Source organism: Gallus gallus, chromosome 10, assembly GCF_016699485.2.
Source record: "Gallus gallus isolate bGalGal1 chromosome 10, bGalGal1.mat.broiler.GRCg7b, whole genome shotgun sequence".
In the NCBI taxonomy this organism is placed as follows: domain Eukaryota; kingdom Metazoa; phylum Chordata; class Aves; order Galliformes; family Phasianidae; genus Gallus; species Gallus gallus.
Window position 1 is genome coordinate 4,127,874 of NC_052541.1, and position 26,111 is coordinate 4,153,984.

The following is a 26,111-nucleotide window of genomic DNA, read 5'->3' on the forward strand; positions in this document are numbered from 1 at the left end:
CAAGGGAGAATGCAAAAAACACATGACAGTTTAGCTGTTCCCATGAACGGTTACGAAATGAGACTCCCTTTCCAAACTAAACAGGACACATACATGGGTTAGACAACAAACTTGCAGTTTTTCTGCCTCTCCAATTGCCATTTCTTCTTTTTTCATGGAAGAACAAGAAGTGAAACGAGAGGGAATAATTTTAGAGGCAATCTCTCCCAAAGGTCACACTGCCTAAGGGGAAACAATCCGCACTGTCAAGAGGCCATTGAGCCAGACTGTTTGACACCAAAGTCAAATTCTGGAAAAAAAAGACTGCCATGACGAACTTTTCTACAGCCTGCTCATATAACTTTGTGATTGGTATTGACTTGGCCACACAGAACACATTCTCCTGAAACATATATAACAATAAACTACTCTGGCATCTGCACTAGTTCAGAGAAAAATAACTTCATCCTTGAGTAATGGAACTTTTAAAATAACTAATAGTGCTTTTCCTTTGTTGCAATTATAACTATTTAATATAACTGTCTTGTTTCAGCTGCACAAAAGAAGGGAACCGAGAGGTCACCTACACGCAAGGCACGCAGCAGAAGGAAGAAGCTATTTCCAAGCTATGATGCTGTGCTCTGTCTCAGACACCCCGTTTCATTCATAGCACTGACTGATTCTGCACGAGTGGAACATAATGGTGCTCTCTTGTGGAGTGGAGTCTCTTGCTCCTGGCTAATGATAAGCTCAGAGTGTTCTAAAAACGTACCAGCCCAAACTTCTACTGGAGCCTTTGTTCTCCTGTTCCAGGGAGATATGATCAGTGAATACTGATGAGAGCTAAATTCCTCCCCACACTTTTTTTCATGCTGGCTGCTTACTGAGTCTGTGTCTTTTAACTGATTCTATAGTTAATCCTAGACTCCAGATTCATGGTTTGTTTAGCAAAGATTTTCCCACAAGCATTCAAACTTGAAGACACTGAGCAAGGTACGCATACTCCTTACTGCTAGGTCAATGTTTTGGTCTTCGGGTAATCCAGGAACAGCATCATGAATACAAACAAGATAGCCAAGGAACATCCTGCATTCCGATTATTATAAATCCTCACAGATCTGTTAAAAGGGCATTTTATCTTATTTATCTTAATATTCTGCTCTTATTTGTAGCATGTATATGAATGATGTGGGAGATACCGCCATTACTGCTGCTTTTTAGCATGCCACTTCCTATTTAATCTTGAAATCTTGACTGATTTTAGAGTACATATAATGAATCCAATTCTATTGTAGATCATTTCGCTGATTTAGTTTTTTTTGTTTTCTGAATTTAGTAATTTAATTATTAGAAGGTAATTAAAATTATCTCCTCAAATTTCATAAGTACTCCCGAGTCTCATTGTGCGGTTTTGAAAGTGAGAAGTATGCTTCTGCTGGAGGTGATGTGAACTTGTATTGAGTTCTGAAGAGCAAGGTTTAACCAGCCTAGCAGCAGGTGCTTACAGAACTCCTCCTGAATTTGACAGTGAAGAACCTCAGCCCACACAACCAAAAAATATACGCTTACTGTAAGGAAAAGTCGCGTGCGAGCAGCTACTATCAGCCTCCTAATGTCAACTTCTATCAGCTTGGTTTCAGCTGGCAGGATAGACACAGGACTCTTCTACTAAAAGCTGCCAACACTAGGATCATAATATCTCATTTTTGCATTTCATCCACTATGAACAGTGTAGTGCTATGGCACACCTTGCACAACTAAGTGCATTAACTAAGCTCATTCCAAAAGTTGCACCGGTCGCATTAGGTTACAAGAAGTTCTATATGGATCACATCTCATGTGTGTAAACAAAATGTGAAGGATTACTTCAGGCAAGAAAATTTTTATTTCTAAAAAAGCTTATTAAATGTAAGAGCTTAGAAAAACCAACGACAACAACAAAGCTTCTTGACTGCAGCTAAGACACTGGCAGAAAATAGAGCTGTTTTGCAATTGTGAAGCTTTCTGAGTTCAAGTGAAATAGCATTTTTATTCATTTTATAGCAAGATCAATGTCTTAAATCTCATTTAATAACTAGCCCTCGACTTTAAATCTATTGTCCATTGCTAAACATGTAAGCTTCATATTTACTCATTTATCATTGCAGAAAGCTGCAACACAGATGTGTGGTATCCATGAGGTCTCAGCTGTGTACTTCTAACAGCTGCTTTACAAAAGTGAAGTTATAAACAAAGACTGATTCTTTTCCCCCTAAATTCAACAAGGCACAAGTTGTTCTCTTTAACTGTGTAGACAGACAACAGATTATATTGGACATTATCTGGGATGCTGGTGGGCTAAAAAGGAAGTCACTCACTCTGCATCAGGAGCAGCAAGTCCTCATGAGGACCAGGATAACAGCGCATGGCACCGCGCCACCTTCATCGTGAGGATGCAAGAAAACCTGCCAAGAAATTATAAAGATAATTAAACTAAGTAGCAGGAAGGTCAGCAACCAGAGTTCTTCACATGAGATGGCTGGTGTTGAACCACTGGGGACAGTGAAGTAAAAGGCAGATCATTCTAATGGAAACAGCTTTTCCAAAATCCCAGAGTCCCAGAGCGTGCAGTGTCTCTGAGCTGCATCAGTGAGACAACACAATGCTCCTCCCTCAATGGGCACTACTGGCAGAAGCTCCTCTGTCCCGGCTGCTCAGGAATCTTGTGCAGGCTCAGCCGTTCACCCCATTTTGTGGAAACTAGCCAGCAGGTTTCAAAGATACCAAGGTAAGCTGACAGTAATACAATCAGTAATGCATAACCTGCAAACATCAAGGCAACAGACTATATAATGCCTTTCTGCCATGCTTTGCAAAGATACCACATGCAGTGAGTGAGCCTTGGCGACACAAACCCACCTGTGCTTTGAAAGAAGCAACAGGGAAATGCCATTTCTTCTACAAGTTCCATGACAGCACAAGCCCTTCTCCCAGAGGGGCTGGGTGATGTCTGGTATGTGCAGCAGGAACCTGGGAACAGCAGGGCTTTCAACAGGATTATTGCCTGGGACACAGGCTTTCAAAACGCCACGGTGAGAATCCATTATTAACCTGCAAGGACTATCCTAATGTCACTTTCACTTCATTTTTAACTTGGCTTGCCTTCTACTTTCAAAAAGACTATCATTTCTGTTCATTACTAGAAAATGTAAACTGGAGAGCACTCTACCCTGCAGACTTCATTAAAAGAGGCCATGTTTATATGTTCCAAATTTCAAGAAAACTCACATAAACAGACTCTTTAAACAAAAGGAAACTCTGACACCTTGTTTTTTGTTTTGGCAGCCTGTTCAACAAGTAAACAATTACAGAGAGATGTGGATTGCCTACGCTTTTGGAGCCCAGCAGAAGCCAAGAGAAGGCTCTGCAGCACAGCCCATCCCTCCACGCTCAGCTCTAGGGCTTGGTGAAGAGCCACGGCCTGCCATGGATGGCCTCACGGGGCCACCAGCCTACAGGCATCAAACAATAGGCTCTGCTTTCCACTTCTTGAACGTGAGTGGTTATTACAGGGCTGACTCCTAACAAGTAAGCAGGAATTAACAAGGAGTTGGTGGCATGAAAGCCTCGGGGCACCGAGCAGCTCCCAGTGCCAGCTACCTGCTTGGTGGCTGCAGAGCACTTCATGTAAAGCCTTTCTAACCTTCCCAGAAGCTCACAGTCTGCATGTGTTCCAACCCAGAGCCATAGCTGACTTACTGTGCAGCTTTATTTGTGATTTTTTTCTGAAGCCTATGAAATTGTTCTATACTTAACCTAACCTGTTTCTCCTTGGCTACTCCTTGAGAAGTAAGCAAATGCTTTCCACCACACTAAGGCAGCTACACCTGCGCAACACTGCTCATAACTAGAGAGCTTGGGAAGTCTGCACACTTTCTCTAAAGCACTAGCTTTCTTTGAGAAAAATACAAATATATTGCACAGCCTCAGGAAAACTGTCTCAAAAAGGAACCCAGAAGTCCAAATCTTTCGCTTTCTTCTCAAAACGTGCTTAGGAACTGTTAGCAAAAACAATGAGCAATTTGCAATTCCAGAGAGGAGAAACAGCACCACCTAGTGTCGCGCAGAGCAGAGTCAGGAAAGCTGCTGCTGCCTCCTCTACTTCCTCACAACGCCGTGCAATAGAGCTCGGAAACAATAGCAAAAGGAAATGTAAAAATAAACACGAATGCCGGGATGCTTACTGCGGAACAAGGAATTGAAAGCCAAGCGTTATTACTCGGGGATCATTTTTCTGCCAAACTATGCACATGCAGTCTTTGTCACGTTAACACGCTTTTGGAGGCACATACAGCATCATCACCAGAATGTGATTTCTGAAATCTTTATTTGTAAACACATGGAGATAGAGTTCATTAAATATTACCAGCTGTTTCAACCATCACAGAGACATCAGCAGAAATCCACAGGCTCCCACTTGGGGCAAACAAACATCTTTTACATTCCCACTTCATAAGACATTAAAAAACACAGTTATATAGGGTTATAAGGTATATCCAACTTTATAAAGCCAGGCAGGCAGCATTGTGGCCATATCTCTTCATAGACAGGGGAGTGTCTTTTACCAGCTCTGCTAATCCTACAGGCTGCTTTTACAGCACATGGCAGGACAGCAGATCTACCAAAGTCTCATCACCTCCACAGAAATAAACACGCAGGTTTGGAACAGCACCTTGCAGCAATGTGTTAAAATATACCAACAGCCACTCCACCACAACGCCGGTGATTTGTGCAGCTCACGTCCATCCTTTCTGAAGTACAACGACAATAGCAGATAACCACAGTGTTACTTCATGAGAAGTCATCCATCGCTGCACGAATCTGAAAAGCCCAACCCCAGCAATTCCCACGTTTTTCATTAACAGCTTCCGTAAACCCAGCAAAAGAAACGTCAGAAACAAGAACATCATGCCTTACCTGCCGTTACATGTCTAATATTTAAGGAAATTTAAAAAATAATTGATTAATTTGAATATTTGTTAAGTGGCTCCGTACAACTTAACACAGTACAGCTGTGCAGCAGAGACAAGCACGGCCTCTTCCTGGCTTTGTTGGCTTTTCTGAAATAAGTAATTAAAAATTCATTCCACAAGGTAGATTAGACCAAAACCACACTAACCTTAGGCTTTTTAGCCATTTCATATGCAACAAGGAGGCCACTCAACAGTGCAGGATATACTTCGTGTGACTTTGTAGCAAACAATTAATTTTAAACAAGTCCTACAGTTCTTAGTGGGTGTCACAGCAGCAAAAACACCCGGCTGCAGCCCAGGGATGGGCAGGACGGAGCACCCTCTGACTCCGCTATACGAGGACAACCAGAGCTTTAAAACAAGGCATGTTTTTCAGTTATTGAATTCGAATTCCAGCCTGAGGGACGATCATTTCTCTTCAAAACAAGCAACGTTGGTGACAACGTCATTACACTTCAACATAGGAACACCTGGGCTGCCCTCAGGGCTGCACAGGGAGCAGAAAGCAGCAGGGACAGCAGCCAAAATACACCAAAGGGAGGAACAACGGGAGCGGAGAACCCCGCCACAGCCATCATTCCTACTGCATTACCCACAGGTGGTTAAAATGTCTGTCCGGGATCTCATTAAGGATCCCCGTGAGGCAAACACGCTGGTTAGGGAGCTGCAGAATGAATACCACAAAAGAGGTGTATTCTAAATAAAACTATGTTTCCCATGACAATAAAAAAGAAGATTGGGTTTTTTTCCCCCCCCCCCCACTTTCAAGAATTATTAATGTGGTTTCACCTCTGATGTGTGAGGGCGGTTAAAAGCATCACCTGACGGCGGCACACCGATCACTGCAGCACAGAGCAGCCGGGCCGGCCGCACCGCCTGAGAGCGCGCAGCAAACAGACCAGCTCCGAAACGCCCCTTCCAACGGTTTCCTACCATCGCCGCCGTCCTCGGGAACGCCTTCCAGGCGCCGAAAGCGATAGACCCGCCTCGCACGACGTGCCGGAGCCCGGCGGGGCCGCTCGGGGCGGAGCAGCAGGACGCGGCGCACCCCCCGTGACGTGACGGGAAGGCCTCGCGCCTGCGGGGCGCTCTGCGCTGGGCCGAGGCCGCCTCGAGCTCGCGCCACCCGCTTCTCCACAGAACGCTGAGGAAGGCGGTGCGGAACGCGCCCTGAGAGCGCCTCGCGGGCCCGGGCCGCCCCCTGCTGGCGCCACGCCCTGCCGAGAGGAGAGAGCGGGGCGGCGCGCGGGCCGCGCTGGAGCAGTCAAAGCCATAAAATGGTGGGGGTGGAGGCGACCGTAATGCCCCCAACCACGGGCTGGCTGCCCCCAGCGCAGCGCCTTGGGTATCTCGGGGATGCGGCACCCCGTGCCTTCGGGCAGCAGTGCCGGAGACTTGAGTGTAAAGTGCAGTTGAGCCCCCGTTTTGCACTTTGCAAAACACACCTAACCACACAACTGTGGGAAACTACTTACAAATGGTTTAAGACACACGCTTGCCTCTTCCTTGTATTTTATTTGTGCAAAGTGTAGGTGTGGCTTTTACAATCATCACGCAGCAGGTGAAGCGGCCCAAAAGCATTCGGTTGCATTGGATGTGAGAAGCACGGACAGAGCTGGCTTAAGCTTCTTTGGATAACGCCATCCTCCATCTAGAAGACACCAGAACCAGTTAGCTGCTGTGGTACCTGGAGGGAAAAGAGATAAAAAGGAAAGAATAACCCCAAGGATTTGAAAACAAGAGCGAAAATAAATGTTCAACTTTTCCTTTAAGAAAATGTATTAACGTAAGCACAAGGAAAGCATAAATGGTTCACTGGCTGAAGGAAGAGATGCGCACAGTGCCAGTGGTCCAACCAAAGTCTGCACACAAAGTAGTGCTGGGAGCTCTCACCAATGGTCGCCTCACAGAAGATGCTTAATAAGAGCTCAACAGTCAATGAATATTGACAGAATGTGCGTTCACTTTGAAGACAACACAATCATAGCATGACCGGGGTTGGAAAAGACCTCCAGGATCACCCAGTCCAACCATCTACCTACCACCAATATTCCCCCGCTCAACCATGTCCCCCAGTACAACATTTAAACGTTCCTTGAGCACCCCCAGGGTCAGTGACTCCAGCACCTCCCTGAGCAGCCCATCCCACTGCCTAGGCACTCAGAGAATAAATTTTCCCTCATGTCCAACCTGAACCTCCCCTTTCTAAGGAACTTTAAAAGGAATTTTAAGACCTGACATGACATTGACGACCTAGATACAGTCCAAAAAGTCTGAAAGAGCCACCAGTCAACTAACTTGGAAAGCGTTATTCACAAAAAAGGCAGTTTACCAGACCATAAAAATAGGTTCCACACAAGTACCAATAACTCACCCCTGATCTGTAAGCATGTGAGAGCTACTTTTGTAGTAACTCCTGGTTCACAGTCAAAAGACAGATCCAGGAACTGTAATAAACCACCAGTTTTATGCAGTGTTAAGTATACCTGCTACTTCCTTTTAACAAATGAAGAATGCTAGTTTAAAATGCTGTTGGGGCGCAGATGCACGCCACTCGTTTCTGTTTAAGCTGAAGGACTCACAGAAGTAATTTTAGCACTGCAAATTATCTGTACCCAATTCAGATGAAGACAACTGCAAGATAAGGTTTAAACAGTTGGTCCTAAAGCAGCAAACTTGTCTGCCAGAAGCAGTCTGAGTACAGAAAGCAAACACTAAAATAACAACAGGCGTTATCGAGAAGCTAACTCCAGCTTGCTCTTGTGGGAGGCAAAAAGGCACAAAACACTGTTTCAGCTAAATGCAGGTTACTACAGGAACGTGTAAGAAGCATAAATTTTAGAAGCTACTTGTCATCTCTGGTGAAGCACTCCTCCTATACACTCACCAGGGTGCCCAACTGGGTGTCTCAACCATTCACGTGCCTTGAACAGACACAGCTATTCTTTCCTTTTCTAATTTCATACCAATCATGACTTATGGCCAAACCACATGACTTTTTAAGTCAAAAGCTATTGATAATATAATAGCAAACAATTCTGTCAAATCCCTCCATATACAGTGGTGAATAAGGTTCGACAAACAGTATTTAACATATTGATGGTATTTGTGTCTCAGGTTATATAGAAGTAGTAAGATCATACCCTTCACCAAGAAAAAAAATAATCAAAAAGAAAAGGTGAAGTCAGGGATAACTAAGTGACTGAATAGTTCTTACTCAAATTGGAGACTGTCTCTTATGTTAGCTTTACTTCCCAAGTACCTTCTGAGCAGCACCTGTACCTTTTCATGATACACTGACAAAACACTTCCGTATGAAACCTGAAGTCACTTGAATAATATACTTAATTTCTACAAAAAGCAATCACTCCAGGAATAAAGGACATTTCAGATATATCTGAAGAACAGACAAGTTTAGGTGCAAGCAAAACCATACAAGAACACCTGTGGTTTACCACTGAAGTTACAGCTTCACACAGGCAAGTCAGCTGAACTACTATCCACAACAGACATGAGAAACACAGTGGAAATGCCAACCTTCTAACAACTATGTGGAATATTTCATACAAAATACTCCAAATTCTTTTCATTACGTAACTTTTATTTGAGACATATTATTGTAAAAAAGTTCACATGGAGTAATAAAACCATTAGAATTTAAAGTGGTTTTTTTTGGGGGGAGGGAATTTTTTTTGTCTATACACATCGATACACAATGATTAGGCTTACAGGTTAATCACATGACAAGATCACTTTATCTGCAGGAGCTTTTCACATTACACCTTTAATCAGAGATAAAAATGTGCTTAAACACACACAGTAGAACACTTCTATTTCAAAATTAAGCAATTTCTCAAGGACTATACTTTCTAGTCTGAATTTAGTAGCTACGTTGCATTAAAATAACTGTAATTGAAGTTTTATTTGCAAAAACATCTGTAAGGCCATAGGAATGCACTAGAATACTTAAATTCACCAGGAACAAGAAAAATCAGTGGAAATTCTGCTTTTGTGGAAGAGAGGAATACAAGTTTTATTTATAATGGCTTAAGAAGCTCAGTGAATGGAGAAGAAAAAGACCTATTTATCATCACCTACAGACCAATCCTTAACAAGTTGCAAAATTTCAGTTACATTAACAGACAGCAAAATAACAGGGCATTTCCACAAATAACATTTATGCATTTTTACATATCATTCATGTACTTCAAATCAGTATCCATTCACAATATTTCAATGCAATATGTATGTTCAATAATCCTTTTTTCACTTGTGAAAATGACTATGACTTCTTAAATGACTTCAGCGGACTAGAAAGGGAAATGTACTTACAATGGAAATAGTTCATGTTAAAAAGGGCACAAAAGAGGAAAAAAAAGGAAAAAAACCACAACTACAGATCTGAAAACTCAACCAGCATCTTTGAGACTGCCCCCAAATAGAAAAGTCAGCTATGTTTCGAGTGGTTTAAGCTTTAACAATAATACAACTTCCAGTAAGACATTCAGTAAATCAAATATTCTAGATACACTCAACAAAAACAACTTGTGCATGTTTTGCTGAGCACAGGCTGGAAGCTAAAACTGCAGTGCACTGAGACCACATTTCTTTCTAAGCCATTTAGAAAAATACTGGTCAAGATACAGTACACAGACACAGGGCAGAGAAATATTTCAAAAAACCTCAACAGCATAAACAGTGGTTTTATTCCATTAAAATCCACCAGAAACATCTGCTTCTCCTAAAAGCTTAATGGCAATTTCTGGAGCAAAACAGAAACACATTTGTTGCTTCATGAATAATTCTATGACTTTCATTCTAATGAACATGAGAATACTAACTAGTTGACTGAGGTATAGTTGAGTCCTTCAAAATTTAGGTTATATAGGTTTGAGCCAAGTAGCAACAGAGACTGCACAAAACAATCCTACTGGTATTAGAAAAGCCTGTAGTACCCAGCATCTGATGCCTAGGCAAAACATGTCATTTATCATCACCCACTTGTCTAAAGCAAAACATAGCTAAAAAATTCCCAGTAAAACATACAGCTGATTTGCACGCTAAGATACAGCACGGTTTTCTATGTCTGACAAGGCAGACTGTAGACAGAAAGAGGTCTATACTGACCAGAAGTTAGCACACTGACAAAGTGCAGCCACTCATCCATTTAATACTGCTGGAGAACAGGGGTAGGGGCAAAACAGAGAGAAATCTGCATTTTACCTTATCCATAAGACCACATGAAATTAGAATTCTTCAGTTTCAGCAGGGGACAACAAAATTGCACTAAATTCTTCTACAAATAGAAAAAGATGAACTTTACATGAACATTAAGCAAAGTGAAATATTTACTGCATCATTTTATCATGCATAAAGTGAATTTCCTATGGTCTTACCTCACATTTATGTACAGTTTAGCACAGCTAAATGTAAGAAAATAGCAAGTTTCCCCCCGCCCCCCCTCCCCCCAAATACAGAGCAGATACCCCAATTCACTGCTGCTTCAAGAAGCACTTCATAGACTCTCCTACTTACAGGCTCTTTCAAAGGGAAGTTCATGGAGACTAATATTGAATGCACACTTAACCACACAGCGAAGACAGGAAAAACAACACAAAGCATTCTGTAAACGGTGCCAAACACAGAACATGTCAGTTTTGGTTTGCAGACAACCCCTGAGATAAAAATCAAAGTATTACGACACCAAGTAAGTCGGAGGTAAATTACTGAAAATAAACAACATTCATAATTGGTGTCACAACACTTTCTGTACAGAAGCACTTTTTTTTCAAAAGAAGAAAAAGAAAAAACATACAGAAAACATAACTGCCTTAGCCTGTCCAAGAAAAACATCAAGGGTAGACAACTGAGCAGTTAGGGATGCTTTGACTTTCCACTAAACCTTTGTTGCCATTACGATTTTTCTTTAAGTGCAGCAACAGAAGGTTATGAGATTGACCATCTAATTGCAGTAACTATTTCTATTAAGCTACATGTGGGAACAGGTTGATAACACCTTAATCTTTATAGAACCAGCTACTACTGTTAGATCTTTTCAAATCAAAGGTCCTTTTATATCCAATGCTATTGGTCTGTTCATTTTCAAAGTATTTACAACAGACCCGAGATGACAAACTCAGTACCAGACAGCACGAATGAAGCAGTTATCTGCAGTAACAACCAATTCACTGTTTGCAACTCGACAACATAGTGAAGCAAAAGCAAGCAAGTCAGAGACATTACTTCGACAATGACAGAATCCACCTATCCCCTAATAACAAACATGCTGGACACAAACTTGTAGTTAAAGCTTACAATGGTCCAAGTTTGGCACATCAACAGAACTAGAGCACCTATTTTACTTGCTTATTGAGGAAAATTTTCAGTAGACAATAAAAAAGTAGTAGGAACAAAGACTACATTATACAATGCTCAGTTGAGTAAAAAAGGCAACTAAGTTTCAACTCTGCTTCTAACAGTCTAGGTCACTGTACCAGCTTTTGACAAAAAAAAAAAAGTTGTACTGCTTGAGCAGACCAATGAGGGCTTCATACATTCATCATTAACTGCGTAACCAATATTGTGTTCCAGCCCGAGTGTGACCCTTCATGTAGTGCCAGAGCTTGATGAACTTCAGCAACCACACAGGAAGCTAACTTTTGGACACCTTTTTGTCAAGGGCTGATGCTTACAGACATTAACAGACCATCTTTATCACTAAAATAGAAATCAAAGTCACCTTCAGAGCAGTCATTCTGAGCAAGTGAATCCACAAAGTGGTTACTCAAAACTCATGCATTCAGATTCCATAAGCCACTTAAGTGATTGCAATGAGGCCAATTTGTGATGATCTCAACTCCAGGGTGTACTTCCTCATCAAAAACAAAGAAAAGGTGCAGGCAGTTTGAGCTAACAAATGGAAGTTAAGTGAGGAAAGACATGGTGTTTATTAAAATTACCAAAAGGTGCATCTGTGAAATCAGACAGTGACTGGCAATTCAGAACACAACTTTTCTAAATCTGGTAAAGAAAAGCAACATACTACATTCAGAATAAAAGCCATGGCTTCTGCATGAACAGATTTGTGCATCTGTGAGACAGAACTCTTACAAATCGTTAAATGTCAATTGTTAGAGTAATTCTCATCACTCGAGTGTCAACACCCATACTGCAGTCATGGCCGTAAGTACACAGCAAAGAAAATAATGGAAATGAGACTTAATCTGTCCTCTGGCTGTTCTGCTTTAAAATAAATTTGTTCAAAACAGAAGGGAAAAATCTGCACAAATCTGTTAAGAATCTTACTTACAAGCGAAACTGTGCAAATACAAATGTAAGATTGTGCTGTAACAGGCAGTAAGAGGCTAATATGAATGTGCAAAGTTAAAAGAAACATAGCAGCTTTCGCAACAGGCAATAAAACAGAAAGTAAAAAAGGAAAACAAGTTAACTCTTGCATTTGTGTCTCCACTTCATAGCTTCCGTATTTGAGTAAAAGGAGCCTGACAGATGGATAGGCTTAGTGAGCAAAATCCACTTGATATTTTGTGTATCGCAGTCTACGTTCAATGGAGCTCTCAGCAGCAGCTTGGTGGTATTATTTCTGAGGCTTTGTGACCCTGTGCTTTCAAAGAAGCAGAAAAGGTTCTAAGTGTGCTGCAGTCTATTGTTAAAAGTTCATCAAAGTAGCGTGCATCGAAAGAAGCTGCTCTTCTTAGATCGATTTTCTGTTATTTTTACCGGCCCACCTGCCCCCGATGAACTGCTGTCATTCTGAAAAAGAAAAGGTTATCAATGTCATGAAATGCAACGCAAATTAAAACTGATTTTAGCTTTACTAATTTCCCCATTACATCTCCCTCTTGCAAAATGATAACCGGAGGAATGGTTTGTTACAGCCTGAGCTTCTCAGTTATCCAGGCTCAGTCAGTCACTTCATAGAACTGCTTATCTTGAAAAGAAACATTTGTCCAATGGTCCAAATCTCAAGTATTAGCTCAGTGACTACAAAATGTGACATTCAGTGAAGTAAGGATCACGGTGTTACAAGGACAAAGAACACACCAGTTTCAGGCTGCTCAGTGGTAATGTTCACACAAAATAAAGAACAATTTCATGCCAATGTGCATTTGTGTTTAAGTGACCACTTCTAAACAGAGAACATGTATACGCTTAAGGTCAGCTTGAGTTCTAGCATCTGTGCCAGTTAACAGCACAACCATGAAATCCACTGCAAGTCCTTTAACAGAAAGTGATAAAATCCTTCTGCTTAATGAAATTTGCACCACTGAATCCTTGTTCATGGAAGCTGCCATGACTAGTGATTGCCTCAGTAAATTTGTATATCTAAGTGACTGCAAAGCAGCTTAAGAAATTAACAAGCAAATTTGGCACCTACTGAATCTCGCTCTCTTCTCTGACAGGTAAGTTAGGTAAATATAGTCTGCTATTATCCTTTAGAGTAAATGAACAACTAACTGCAAGAGCAACAAGGATTCCAGATACAGAACAATGTGTGATTAAGAACTGCTTCACTAAATCAAAGCTGCATGTTACCTTATGACTTAAAAAAGAATGAAGGATTACGATTATGTCACAGAAGCACTGGTTGGAAAGGTTGCTGATCATCTGCTCCTGCCTCTCACTCAAGGCAGAACTATGACTAACACTAGATCAGGCCAACTATAGATTTGTCTAGTTGAATTTCGGCAACTTTCAAAAACAGATCCATAACCCTCTTCAGAACCTATTCCAGAGCTATACAACCCTCACGATGACTCCCTCCCCCACCCTCCAATGCCCAATCTAAACTTCCCAAGCACCAGTTTGTGGTCACTGATATGTTAGCTGGCACCAGCAAGGAAAGTCCTGATGACCTTTGTCAGCTGCTCCCCAGATAGTTGTAGACAGCCTTCCTTTCGACATGCTAAGAAAGCCCAGGTCATTAAACCTTCCCTATGGATCATGTGCTCTTAAGCTCCCTACCAGATGAACTGTCCTAGTAGTTCTGTGCTGGACGCTCACTTGTTCTCCAGCTAACACCTTAGGGGATCACAGTACTAGAAACTAGAGAGCATATTTCAGCAGCAGCTCTGCAGCCTGGTTTCTCATAGCATAGCTGAGCACAATGTTCTTCCCCCCTTCCCCATTCTCCCCTTATCTGTTCACTCAAATTTGATGTAGAACCTACTGCGATCACCAGAAACTTTTGGACAGGGCTACTACTAGCAAGCCAGTTATTTTAACCGTAATTTCAGTGTATCTACTTTGTATGCCACTGGAAATACAAACCATTTTTCTGTTGAGCTTTGTCATAATGTCCCGTGCAAGCGTGAAAAAAGCCTGGCGAGGAGAAAAAAATAAGAATAGAGGAATCAGTCAATAGAGACATTAAAAGATAGATTAGGAGTAGTCAGACATACAAACGTTGTGTAGGCCACACAGCACTTTGAGTTGCAAGGCACAGCGTACAAAAGCTGCTTATTTAACACTGCAATGAGCATGCTTTCAAAGAAAAAAAAAATTGTTTTTGTTTCTTTCTTTCTCATCTTTGAAGCAAACAGCTTTCCCCACTGCCTACTTCTTGGACAAAAAACATCTGATGAATAGAAGGCTACATACATTAATTGTTTCCTTTTTTTTTTTGGCCAAACTGTACTGCACATTGCAACTAGAAACGTACATGAAGTTTCGAGGCTGGTATACCTGGGAATTCACATCAAAATTAGTTTTCTTTCTATGTTTCAAATCTCTTACTCCTGGGCTACCTATAGCCCTTCTTTATGCTTACCACATTCCCTAACAAAAAAATAAAAGAAATCACTCCGACCACTCTGGCAAATCTCAGCATCTCAGACTTGGACATACAAAGGAGCAGAGAAAGTGCTGCAGCAGAAACATGCTGCAATTACCCAAATTGATAAGAAGTAAGATTTCACAGTACCTGGACATATCAACACTCTAATTACATTCCAGATTGGAGAAACTGTAAACCTTTACTCTCACATTGTGTTCTGAATATATCCAAGGACAAAAGCACTTAATGCAAACAATTCATTGCCAATAAAATAAACTAGCTTACTTGTGATCATAACAGTATTACAAGTGTATCATTCCCCACAAGTTTCAACTTCTGGTGGAAATAAAACTAAATTGTTACTTGTCAGTTGCATCTATTTATTCTTTCTTCACAATTTATGTACCAATTTTTAAAAGTACTCATAATCAAGTAGTTTGAAATAGGCAAACTAATTTAATAATCTAGAAGAGTTAGAATGAAATTGCAGGGCACGCCGCGAAACATAAGTCTACCTTCCACAGGAACTAACCAAGATGTGTACTTTGCATTAGGAGACTGCTGCTATCCACCACTGGTATTAGTTGCTAATAGTCACACTCCTACTGGCTGCCAGAAGAATCATTATGATACTGAAAATCAGGTCCAGCACTCTTCCTAATGCAGCACAATGCCTCCAATCTGAGTGAATAAATCTTAACGTACCTGCCTTCTGATATCATACTATTTTCTTGTTCACATTTTTCATGAAGTTAACAGACTCACACAATACTCCTTGAGATGATAATAGTGATTCATGGTACAGTAGATTTGACTTGAGCTACTCTTTCTTCCCAGTTTATTTCCTAATGCTCTCACAAATATGGAGCTGGTGTTTTTAGCATGGAACTTGTTTGCAAGAAAACAGACTGCAGGTCTATACTCTAGTAGTATTAGCTTTCTTCCTTCTCTAACATCAGTTTATGACAGTCTATGCTCATGTTCCATGTCTACAAGAAAAACTTCAGTCTCATCTGCATAGCATACTTAGTAGTAACCTGAAGACTCCTTGGCACAGCAGCATGTTGTTCTGAAAATAAAGAATCTCAAAGGCAATTTTCTCCACAGAGCTTGGTTCTAAAATTCTACCTATTTCCTGTCCAAGAGCACTTGCTATTGAAATTTAAAGCAACTGTTTGTTACAATAATAACACTCTGTTAACAATCCATTTTAAAACAATGCCAGATATTACCAGAAAACAAGAAACGCTAGGTTTTACAACAGCATTCTAAATAGAACAAGACTGGTAAGCCAGGAGCCAGGTGTGATTTCATGTCCCAGATCAGGTCAGTAAGCCCATTAGCTACCAATCGTGCAACATGCCTCCACAGGAATATTCACAAAACACATCTAAGCATAAACACCCATCCCTTACCTCTTCCACATTTATGCTGGATTTTGCACTTGTCTCCAAAAATTTGATTCCATAGTCAATTGCTAACTGAAAGAGAGATTAAAATTTTTCAGTTGTTCTGAAGTTCCTTTGCAAACGAATATTCTACGTAAGTTCATAATACAACAGGTGTTACAGACTGCAGCAGGCTTTGCAAACAAATGAAGCTTTATTTCTACTTTTCTTTTACTAAAGCATTAGAGTTACTGGACAAACAGAAGAATGTTAGAACAGGCTGTATCTCCATGTAAATGCAAACCCCTCAGAAAGATTAACTGCTCACAAAGGACTTAAAATTTAAGACCCAAAATCACTGAATTAAAATCATTACTGCCACGTGCATGTTGAACAGATAACTACATAAAACCATCCCACACTATTTCAGCTGCATACATGGTGGTGTTTATTGCACAGTACTCTTATATTCTAGTATAGAATAGCATTCTATTCTATAGCATTCTGTTCTCACTGAACTAATTACTTTAGTCCTAGTACCTACGAGAAGGACCAGTAACCACCACACTCAACTGGCGAAACTACACCCAAAGCTTTATATTGAGACTCACAAGACTTCGTGCTATAGCAAAGCTCAGCGTTCTTTACAGATTCTTCCCCTCATGTCAAGGATAACTTAAATTTATTCAAACTCAAACACAGACTGTTTAAAAACAAGCCAAACTTCTGGCATCTCATATCAAAAACTTCTAAAACCAGAGGTGCAAGACATGCTCGCTCTCGTATGCCTAAAAGCAAGCAACTATCCTATAGCCAGAATACTAAGAAAAGTTGGCTTCTGAATAAAGTCAGCATAAAGCTTACCTTTTCCCCCTTTTCTTTTGAGACTTGTCTCTTTTCATTCATATCACACTTGTTACCCAGGATCATTCGCTCTACATCTGAAGAGGCATGCTGAAGGGAGCAAAAGATGTCATCTCTTAGAAATAAAGAGCACCATGATTTCAAAGAAATCTGTGTGTCAAACCCATCCACAAATGGGCATTACCTTTTAGAAAAGATACCTAATGACAGGGCATTACTGAGAAAGGTAATGACTTTTCAAACAAGCAATCTAATATTGAAATAATGAAATAGCTTTGAATGAAGATTGCTGCATTTGATCCACTTATAATAACAAATTATGTGTAACATTACACTGGGATTGAGGTATCATTACATACTATATTTGCATTTTTTAAATAATTATTAATAAATGATTAAGTAAATAATAACAGAAAGAAGTTCAGTGAAAACACACTTCCAGCCCAGTCAATATTGGGTCAATTTGATCACTAGTACAATAAACTTGCTTATTTAAAGAATCATACTAAAGAAAAGCCTATGGATTTATTTTTTAGGGGGAAGGGTGGTGGTACACAACACATATACAAAAAAACAAGGAACAAGAAAACAGATTCTGTTACCGAACTACAGCTTCAATAAAATTAGGGCTTCTCCTCTAACTTCATAATTATCTCACTCTAATTGACAGCATGTCCTGCTGAATAATTTACAATGGTTAAGCTTTCTTTCTGCTAGACCAAATGAAAAGGATAAAAATCTTTAATTCTACATACACAAAAGCAACTGAAACTAGGCAGATCTGTCATCATCTCAGTGCAAAGAAGGAGCAAGATCTCAAGGTGCACACCCATTCCATACACAAAACCAAAAGCAGGATAGAGCAGCACAAGTCATAGTAAGCTCAGTTTTGAAACACTTCACTATTACTTATTGAACCTAGGTTTTCAACCTTCCATACCCACAGGAAGGAGATCATATTCTTCACACCAATAATCAGTTTTAATCAGTTTCCTTCACTGCACAGTCTAACTTGGTCATAAATATATTGGCTGCTATCGTGAAGGTAAATTATTATTTTTCCCTGTGAAATCTTAAGGTAGAATGATTAAGTAGTATTTTCCAAAGCCTCCTTTTACAAAGCACCCACCTCTTCGATGTTTCTTATCCAGTTTTTTATGTTGTCAAAAGACTTTTCATTTGTTATGTCATACACCAGCATAATTCCCTAAATAAAATTAAGAAAATCTAGTTAGAAGAGCTAAGAATATTGGTTGACTTCTGATGTATGCCATTTGATTATACTTACAGGAAATTTGACATAGGACTTACATACTTACAAACAATAATTTATCAAAGCGTTATGCGTTTGCTTACCCCAAAATATTACTATTTAACATCTCGTGGCACTATTAGGTAGATCAAACACACTAGTAGAAAGCTTTGAGTTACTACCATGGAAGGTTCTAAGAACACATCATAGCAGCACAGCTAGTTAGCAGTGAGTTTAAATTAACAGTGACTGGACCTAGAGTACCTTAAATCATGGACCTAGGGTACCTCAAATCGTGGCATTAAGAGCCATTACACATAGTTGTAACAAGAAGAGTGAAGACAAAGACAGCTACTTGGCTTAAAGTCATTCTCAATGGAGGCAAAAATAACATTCATTTTACAGGTGATCGTATTTCTACTCCAGATTCTGTGTTCTCTATCAGTTGATGGTAATGAAAAGCAGAAGAGAAAAAGCAACTCAGTGAAAGATTATTGGAATTAAAGTTATTCACTACTTATTCCTCAAATATTTCAAATGTATACAAGGGTTCATTGCATTATTAAGCCCTCTAATTCAAGCTTGGCAACCTAGCTTCTTTCTACAATACACACAAAGTGCAACTATGTTAAAAAAGACTCTGAGTTTCACCACAAAATAAAAATATGACTTGACAATGTATCAGCAAGTAACAAAAAAGCAAGAAAAACACTTCATTCCCCATCGCACAAGTGACAGTCACCCAGTTCTCCAGCAGAAGACTCACAGGATGCAATTCATGAGCAGCAGAGCAGTTAGACTAGCTGTACATACACTTCATGAAGGGCACTCACCATGGCTCCTCGGTAGTAAGCTGTTGTGATTGTGCGGAACCTCTCCTGGCCTGCTGTATCCCTAAAATTCAATGAGAACAGACATTTCATGGGGAGGCTCTTTTTAAAAACAGAAAAACAATGTTTTGATACTCATTAATTGAGGAAAATACGACCTAGAAGCAATGTGCATGCCTTTCTTCAGCTCTCAACGTCATCGTCACTTCCAAGCTGTCATACTTAAAATCAGTGATTACAGCAGCACCACGAACGTGGCATAAAAGCATTTCCATGCAAGCAATGAGACCTCAGCACTACACAGCCTTTCCTAGTGTTACGTTAAGGTAGCTCTGATGCATACAATTCCTGAATTAAATAAATTAAAACATGAAGCAGTAAAAATCACAGAATCACAGAATGTTTCGAGTTGGAAGTGACCTTTAAAGGTCATCTAGTCCAACTCCCTACAATGAACAGGGACATCCACAGCTAGATCAGGTTGTCCAGAGCCTGACCACCACCTCTCTGAGCAACCTGTGCCAGCGCCTCACTGCCCTCAGTGTAAAAACCTTCTTCCTTATGTCCCGTTCAGATCTCCCCTCTTCTAGTTTGGAACAATTTCCCCTTGTCCCGTCATAATCATACTCAAAGATAATTGAGAACTCACTTAAAACTTAAGTTACTTTGGAGTACTTACCATATCTGTAGCTTGATTTTCTTCCCATCTAATTCTATGGTTCTGATCTTGAAGTCAATTCCTGTCAGAAAAAGATTAATTTTGTTTTAAATGAAAAGGAAGTGCTCCATTTCGTTTGTACAATTTGCTAAATGCAAACTTAAAAAAAAATTATTCTGAAGTTGTGATTTCTTCCATACTCTACAAAACGCGAGATACAAAAAGGCTTTCAGCTGCACCCACAGTATTAAGAAAAAATTCTTCTGCACAGTGGAAAAATTACTAAACTCAGACTCACTGGTAGCATTAATGAAGGTTATGGGAAGATCCAATCTTCCCCCCACCCCCCCCCCTTCTACACCAATAAGGTGAATATGTATGTCTCTCAACTTCTGACCAGTCCCTACAGCTCCAGCCCATTCCCTCAGACCTCTGCTGGCTCTGAGAAAAGATTGCATATATGACCTTTACGTTGCTTTCCAAAAGTGGCATCTGCTCATGAAATCTTACATTTAATACACACTAATCAGACACTGCAGGAGAGAAAACCATATAGTTACTGACATGACTGAAGTAGACCAAGAACATCAGCTTAGAAATAACTGAGATTTTCTAGAAAGCTTTAAAAGTTACCAAGAGAATACTTCCCTCCTTTGACCCTTTACTCTTTCATCTGATATCCATCCATTCCGTGATTGCTTCTGAAGATTGATTTTTGAATGGGGGAAAAGAAGAACCAAACAGCTTCATGACCCAAAGCCAAGACCTCCCAACAGACTAGTGTTTTCACCAGACTATTTTAGCTTTAGTGTATCTAAACCTTTACTATTACATAGCTGAAACTGAGATTGCTCAGGTCCCACTGGGGGCTGCCTGATCCTCGAATCCCTGATGCCCTCCTTCCCTCCCCCACTTAATCCAATCTGAAGTTGACAACCTGTTTGTCTTTCACTAGATCTTAAACAATAACTTGATAGTTAGTCACAGTCTGTAAAAGACACTTTTTTGGTCCCCCCCTTTTTTTTTCTCAGATGAAATTTAAATGACAATTATCAAGAATATCTTCAGCAAGAAAATGCTGTTTCTAGCTTCATGAATTTAACCACAGCATAAACAGGAAGCACTGGAAATAAGCCATGAGATTATTATTTTCATACACTACAAACTGAGACAATGAAATACAAACATTCATTAAGTTCTTGACTTTCACTCTTCTCACATGCAATATTAATATTTTAATATACTGCAAACACTGAGTTCCAGCTGCTTAATATTGATGTGCTACATGCTTAGAACACATCAGCAGAAACACATATCACATCAGCACTTCTACTACTGTACGAAATTAACTGCATTGATTTAAAATGCTAAGATTATTGCTACAGTCCTAATTTCCCAAGACTCACAAATGGATTTACACACCAACAGATCTTTTCATTAACCTACATTCTGCCAAAGCTAAGAATGGTGCCTACTTAAAGAACAAACCAAACCAACCCCGCAAAGTCTTCCTGTAGGCGAGGGAAGTTTGGAAAGTGTTACCATTGTTTCCATTATCTGTCAATAGAATTTTGCATCTACCTTGCCATTAAGATTTTTCCCCTAACCAGGTACAGCATCTGCTGACATCACACTTCACTGTGTTTGTATCTGAGATGAATCATCTTGGCTCTTTATTTTCTCCCTAAAAGTTATAGAAGCACAGACAGTTTACTTTTCCAGTAAAGGGGATTGTATTGTGGACAACAGTAAGTCAAAGCAACTTTAAAAGGTTTTTGTGTGCCTAGGCCTGAAGTCTAACTGCCAGGATAACCATGGCTAAAGATAATTCTGTGCTCACCGTGAGCTACCAAAGCCAGGACACAGCAGCACCAGCAGTAGGAGACCCGCAGAGATGGCGTCCGAGCACGAGCCCGCACTGCAGGTAGGAGCCCTGCACTGACTGCTTTCCTGCAGTTACTCATTTCCCTTACAGTACCAGGATTTCCAAAACAAGACGTGCACAAAGAACAGCTTCTCAGAAATCAAACTTTCTAGTAGGAACTTCCCCAAAATCCACCTTGAATAAAGACGAAGCTAAAAGGAAAGCAAAAGGGGAAATCCATAAACATCTGCCACAAGACAACCAAGTTTAACAAATGTGACTGTGACTTTTGAGAAGCTAAAACAAGCTGCAAACTGGCGCTGCTTTTGTTCTTTTGCTTCAGTAACAGGAAGCGGTGAGCTGCAAACGTTCAGAGCGGGAGCCCAGTGACATGTGCTACCACTTCCCGCTGAGCACACGCGTGGGGCTGTGAGCACTGCTCTGCTTACCGAGCTGCATTTGTGGCACTTTACACACCTGAATGACCACAGCATTTCAAAAGTAATTACTGAAAATTTCCTATCTTGATAAATTCTTTGTTTGTATATAATTACGCAGTGGGATACAAAAACTTGAAGAGATAATAAAGAGCTATTCATGAATCCAAAAGTTTGATTGCAAAAGATACAAGACTTACAGTTCCAAAACACAATGTACAATGTTCTTCTGTACAGAAGGGTGAAAGAGCCCTGCAGCACTTGGATGCCCACCTGAAATTACATTCTAGATGTTTTTAAGGAGATACAGACCTAGATTTTTATAATGCAAGGGATAGTTACTTGTAATGGCTGAAGTAGAGCTGGCACATGGCAAAGTCTGACAGCAGCACTTCCACCTAGTGAGTCTGCAGGTACTAGACATGAGTAGAAGACTGTTAAAGGAATTGCAGACTTGCAGTTTGCATGGATGAAGCCTGTGCTAAGAACTGAACCACATGTCAGTTAGGACTGTAACTGCTTACGCTTCCACTGTAGGACGGGGGTAAGTGGAGCAAAGGGTTTACTGCTTTCAGATCCTTGCCAACTACAAGTCAGGGGTGCATCCTTTCGTCTCACTTTACTAAAGATGATGATATTTTCTTCCACAGCTTCCAAGAAAACTGACAACAATACATTCACACTGTGAGAAATCTGTGCACTCAAAAGAGCCAACATACCACACAGATTTGGATGTGCACACACGACAGCCCCACCTAAGTCCCCTCTGACTGAGACCAAGAAGTCACATTCATCCCACACACCGAGCACACTGCTACCACTACTGCACTCTTTCCTATGCCCCCACGTACACTTTCCTTATTTCAACTACCAGGGCAGATTTTACCCATGATGAAGCTGCAACGCAATCACTTTATAGAAACACCAGGAAAGAATCCAAAGAGTTGCAACGCAAAAGAACAATGCAATTCTTGCAAGAACTGAACAACCAGTTGAGCAGCGAGGCTGAAACAGTTCATTTTGCTACTGTGGGTTCTGGAGCAGCAGCTCAGCCTCAAAGCACTCCAGTTCTCCCCTCAGATGTGACCCTCACCACTCAGAGCTGGGATGTCCGTTGTTCAGCGCTAGGCCTGCACCACAGCACTTCCCTGCAACACACCACTGCTTGGACATGAAGGTTTTGTTTTGTGCTCCAACACAAGGAAACCTAAATAGCGGATTCAGGCTGGAGCCAGTACATCAGTACACCAGCTCCAGCTGCAGGGAAAGGCTTCACTCTTTACTCTGCTCACAATGAAGGCTGTGGAAGGGTTGCATTCTTGAATCATACAGTTGGTTAAAAAACCCACCAATCCTTAGTATTTCTCTGTATGACAGTTATCCAGTATATTAATTCCACCCTTCATGTAGCTCAACAGCAGTTTGCAGCAGCTGGACCTCACCAATGAGAAAGCTGTGGGATAGCTGGCAGTTCTGGTTGACCCCAACGCAAGTTGATTTAATAGGTCTTCTATTTCACTAAGTCCATAGGGACTGTATAATTACAACAACAAACCTATTTTGGGTGCATGTGTAGTAAGAAATCAACCACAAACTTTAAACCTTTCAGGATGCGAATTAAGCGTCAGTCTCTGATAGCACATAGTAGCTGCGTATCTACAACTGGACAGTATTTCTCCATCTCTAGCCAGGGAATATGCAATTTATGTTAAAAAGAAGTATTAGCCCTCAATGTCCGAGTATTTTAAATGGTTTAGGTTTTGTTTTTAATACATAAGCCAAAGGAATTTTCAGAAAAAGGCAATTAAACACCCAGAATTAGCAAAGCAGCAGTGAAAAACATGAATACCTGGCTTGCTTGCTCAAGTCTCATTTTTATACCCATCTGTCAAAGAATGCAGAAGATGCATCACACTATTAGATCTCATTTATCACACTAAAGACTATTTTGCTTGAGCTACACATAACTGAACTCCCCCCACTCATCTACATCTTACTTATTCTCCTGAAGCAAAAGTGGAAGAAGCAAAATTTTAGAAGGGCGAAGAACGGTTTTTCCAATGGCTGTGGCACTTAGCACCACTGGACACCAATCGCAATCAAAGTGAGTTCACTAGAAGGCAGAAAAGGAGGCAAGGTACAAACCCTCCTTATCCTTCTTGAGCAATACAGCAACAAACAGGATAACTGGAATCTACGCAGCAACTTTCAAGCTGAGCTCGCTCCAACTACACTGCACTGTTCCCCCCCATCACACTGCACTGACTTGTGGAGTTGTGGGAGTCAGTTCTTTTTGCTTCCAATGGGCAGAACTGCATAGGAAGACAATTTTGCAACTTAATGGCAAGATGCAACATGTAGGTCTTCCAGACAGACAAAAGGAAAGGAAATTTTTTCCTGCAGTTGCTCAGAGTAAGGCTGAACTAAAAACAACTTCAAAATGAGCACGATGACTTGGAATCTACCAACAGAAAGAGGAAATGAGAAGAGGCAGATGGCTGAAAAATCAACACACTTCACGTTCAGCTTGTTGAATATGGCAGGCTTTTGGTTCTTGTGAACAAACAGCAATTAAGTCACAAACATCCAAAGTAGGAAGCCATAGGAAATAGCTACCAGCAGGGATGGCTGTTCCCAGTGGTAGGATTCATAGGTTAGGGATCAAATTAGTTATTTTCTTTAGTTTTTTTGTTTGTTGTTCATTCCTCCACAGCCCCCGAGGCTCTTTATGGTACTCCATTACTTATCTATTGTTGTAGATTCAACCAGCACGCTGATGCCTCAGAAAGCTGGTTTCACATTCCATCTTTCTTGAGGCATTTCCAGTATCCTAGAAAACGACCAGGGAAGGAACAAGATCAGACTATGAAAAGCAGGGCGGGGAACGCTTGCAACATCACAGCGTCACAGAGCCTAATGCAGAAGAACAAAGTCTAATCACTTTGAACTTGAACTTCTGGCTTTAGTCCCTAACAACATCTGCACTGCATTTTCAGATGATCTCAGCAATTTCTATCACTTTGTTAATTCAAGATGCAGCCACCTTTTATTGCCGTCATTGAAAACGCAGATTACCATCAGGCACCGCACCAGGGTGAAGGTCAATGTTTTTGAAAAGTTGTAAGATTAATTTATTTTAGAATTACAAAGAAGTGTAACCAGTTTTATTCATCCTTTTACAACTGAAAGAGGACGAAACCATACTCAGTTCCTTCTGGGCAGCCTGTTAGAACCCAGAAAGTGCATCCAAACTCAGAGTGGGCAGCACAGGCTGCTTTCGGGTCAGCTGGCCTTTCTTCAGCTTAACCCTCACCCCTACAAATAACATAACACATTTTTCCTACGCAAAGATAACAGAGTGGTGTCTTGCACCTTTAAATATATTAATAGACTAAAGTTCGTAAAGGAAACTTTAACCTCTACAATGATAAACAAATACAAGGGGCACAAGGAGGCAAAGCAATGAAGAACGTAGGTGCCACATACAAATAGCACAAGTGGTTTCCTGCTCTCCAGCACTTAAAACTTATTACCAAGATGCGATCAATCTCTGTAAAAGTTAGCAAAGTGCATCTTCCTCCAGCACACACCTCCTCAGCTGCACCACAGCTACCAACCAGCTTCCTATAAGATAAATTACTTGCTATTAAAAAAAAAGCAACAGGACATTCAGAATAAAACATGTAATTAATAGAATTAGACCTGCTACATGCTGGCACAGCTCAGTAGCCTACGGTGTACACTGACTGTCCCAGTGAGACTGAAGCCCGGTGCCCCTCAGCCAGCGCTGCAGCAGTGCTCCTATGGGCTCAGCTGCCACTACGACACATTCAAAGGCTTTGGTGTGAATGCTGAAAGATCTGCAAGTCAACTTCTCACACTTCTGAATTTACAGAGTGCTCTGAGCATGCTTTGAACCACCTGATTTTAAACACCAAAAAAACCCTCAGTCCAGCTTTACAGACCATTCAGTAACAGAGCAGTAGAAGGAAATTCATTACTGCTAAGTAGGAGCATAAATATGAACCTCC

The 26,111-nt window shown here is 40.7% G+C and overlaps 3 protein-coding genes across 9 annotated transcripts in view; 1 reads left to right on the forward strand and 2 right to left on the reverse strand.

Annotated features, from left to right (window-relative positions):
* The window catches only part of CA12 (carbonic anhydrase 12), a 27,848-nt gene extending 17,563 nt beyond the window's left edge, over positions 1-10,285 (forward strand). The window contains exon 10 of the mRNA XM_413756.7: positions 533-10,285. Within this exon, the coding sequence (XP_413756.4) occupies positions 533-611 (79 nt within the window). The 3' untranslated portion in view covers positions 612-10,285. The remainder of the gene's footprint in view (positions 1-532) is intronic.
* Positions 1-10,457, reverse strand: part of USP3 (ubiquitin specific peptidase 3) — a 79,542-nt gene extending 69,085 nt beyond the window's left edge. Inside the window, exons 1-3 of one of the 3 annotated variants that reach the window (XM_046899243.1) lie at positions 10,215-10,457; positions 6,467-6,678; positions 2,337-2,423 (exon numbers count right to left, since the gene is read on the reverse strand). The gene's annotated coding sequence lies outside the window, so the exon portion shown is untranslated. Of the gene's footprint in view, positions 1-2,336; positions 2,424-5,780; positions 6,138-6,466; positions 6,679-10,214 lie in introns of those variants that run through there. The other 2 variants (XM_046899242.1, XM_015278952.4) reach the window with 2 other exon arrangements.
* Positions 6,487-26,111, reverse strand: part of RAB8B (RAB8B, member RAS oncogene family) — a 27,664-nt gene continuing 8,039 nt past the window's right edge. For 2 of the 5 annotated variants that reach the window (XM_004943742.5, XM_040706813.2), the window contains exons 2-8: positions 19,801-19,861; positions 19,125-19,185; positions 18,169-18,246; positions 17,040-17,129; positions 16,203-16,268; positions 14,283-14,333; positions 8,572-12,764 (exon numbers count right to left, since the gene is read on the reverse strand). In XM_004943742.5, coding sequence (XP_004943799.3) covers positions 12,672-12,764; positions 14,283-14,333; positions 16,203-16,268; positions 17,040-17,129; positions 18,169-18,246; positions 19,125-19,185; positions 19,801-19,861 — 500 coding nt within the window. In that variant the 3' untranslated portion in view covers positions 8,572-12,671. Of the gene's footprint in view, positions 6,679-8,571; positions 12,765-14,282; positions 14,334-16,202; positions 16,269-17,039; positions 17,130-18,168; positions 18,247-19,124; positions 19,186-19,800; positions 19,862-21,619; positions 24,331-26,111 lie in introns of those variants that run through there. The other 3 variants (XM_040706811.2, XM_040706810.2, XM_040706812.2) reach the window with 3 other exon arrangements.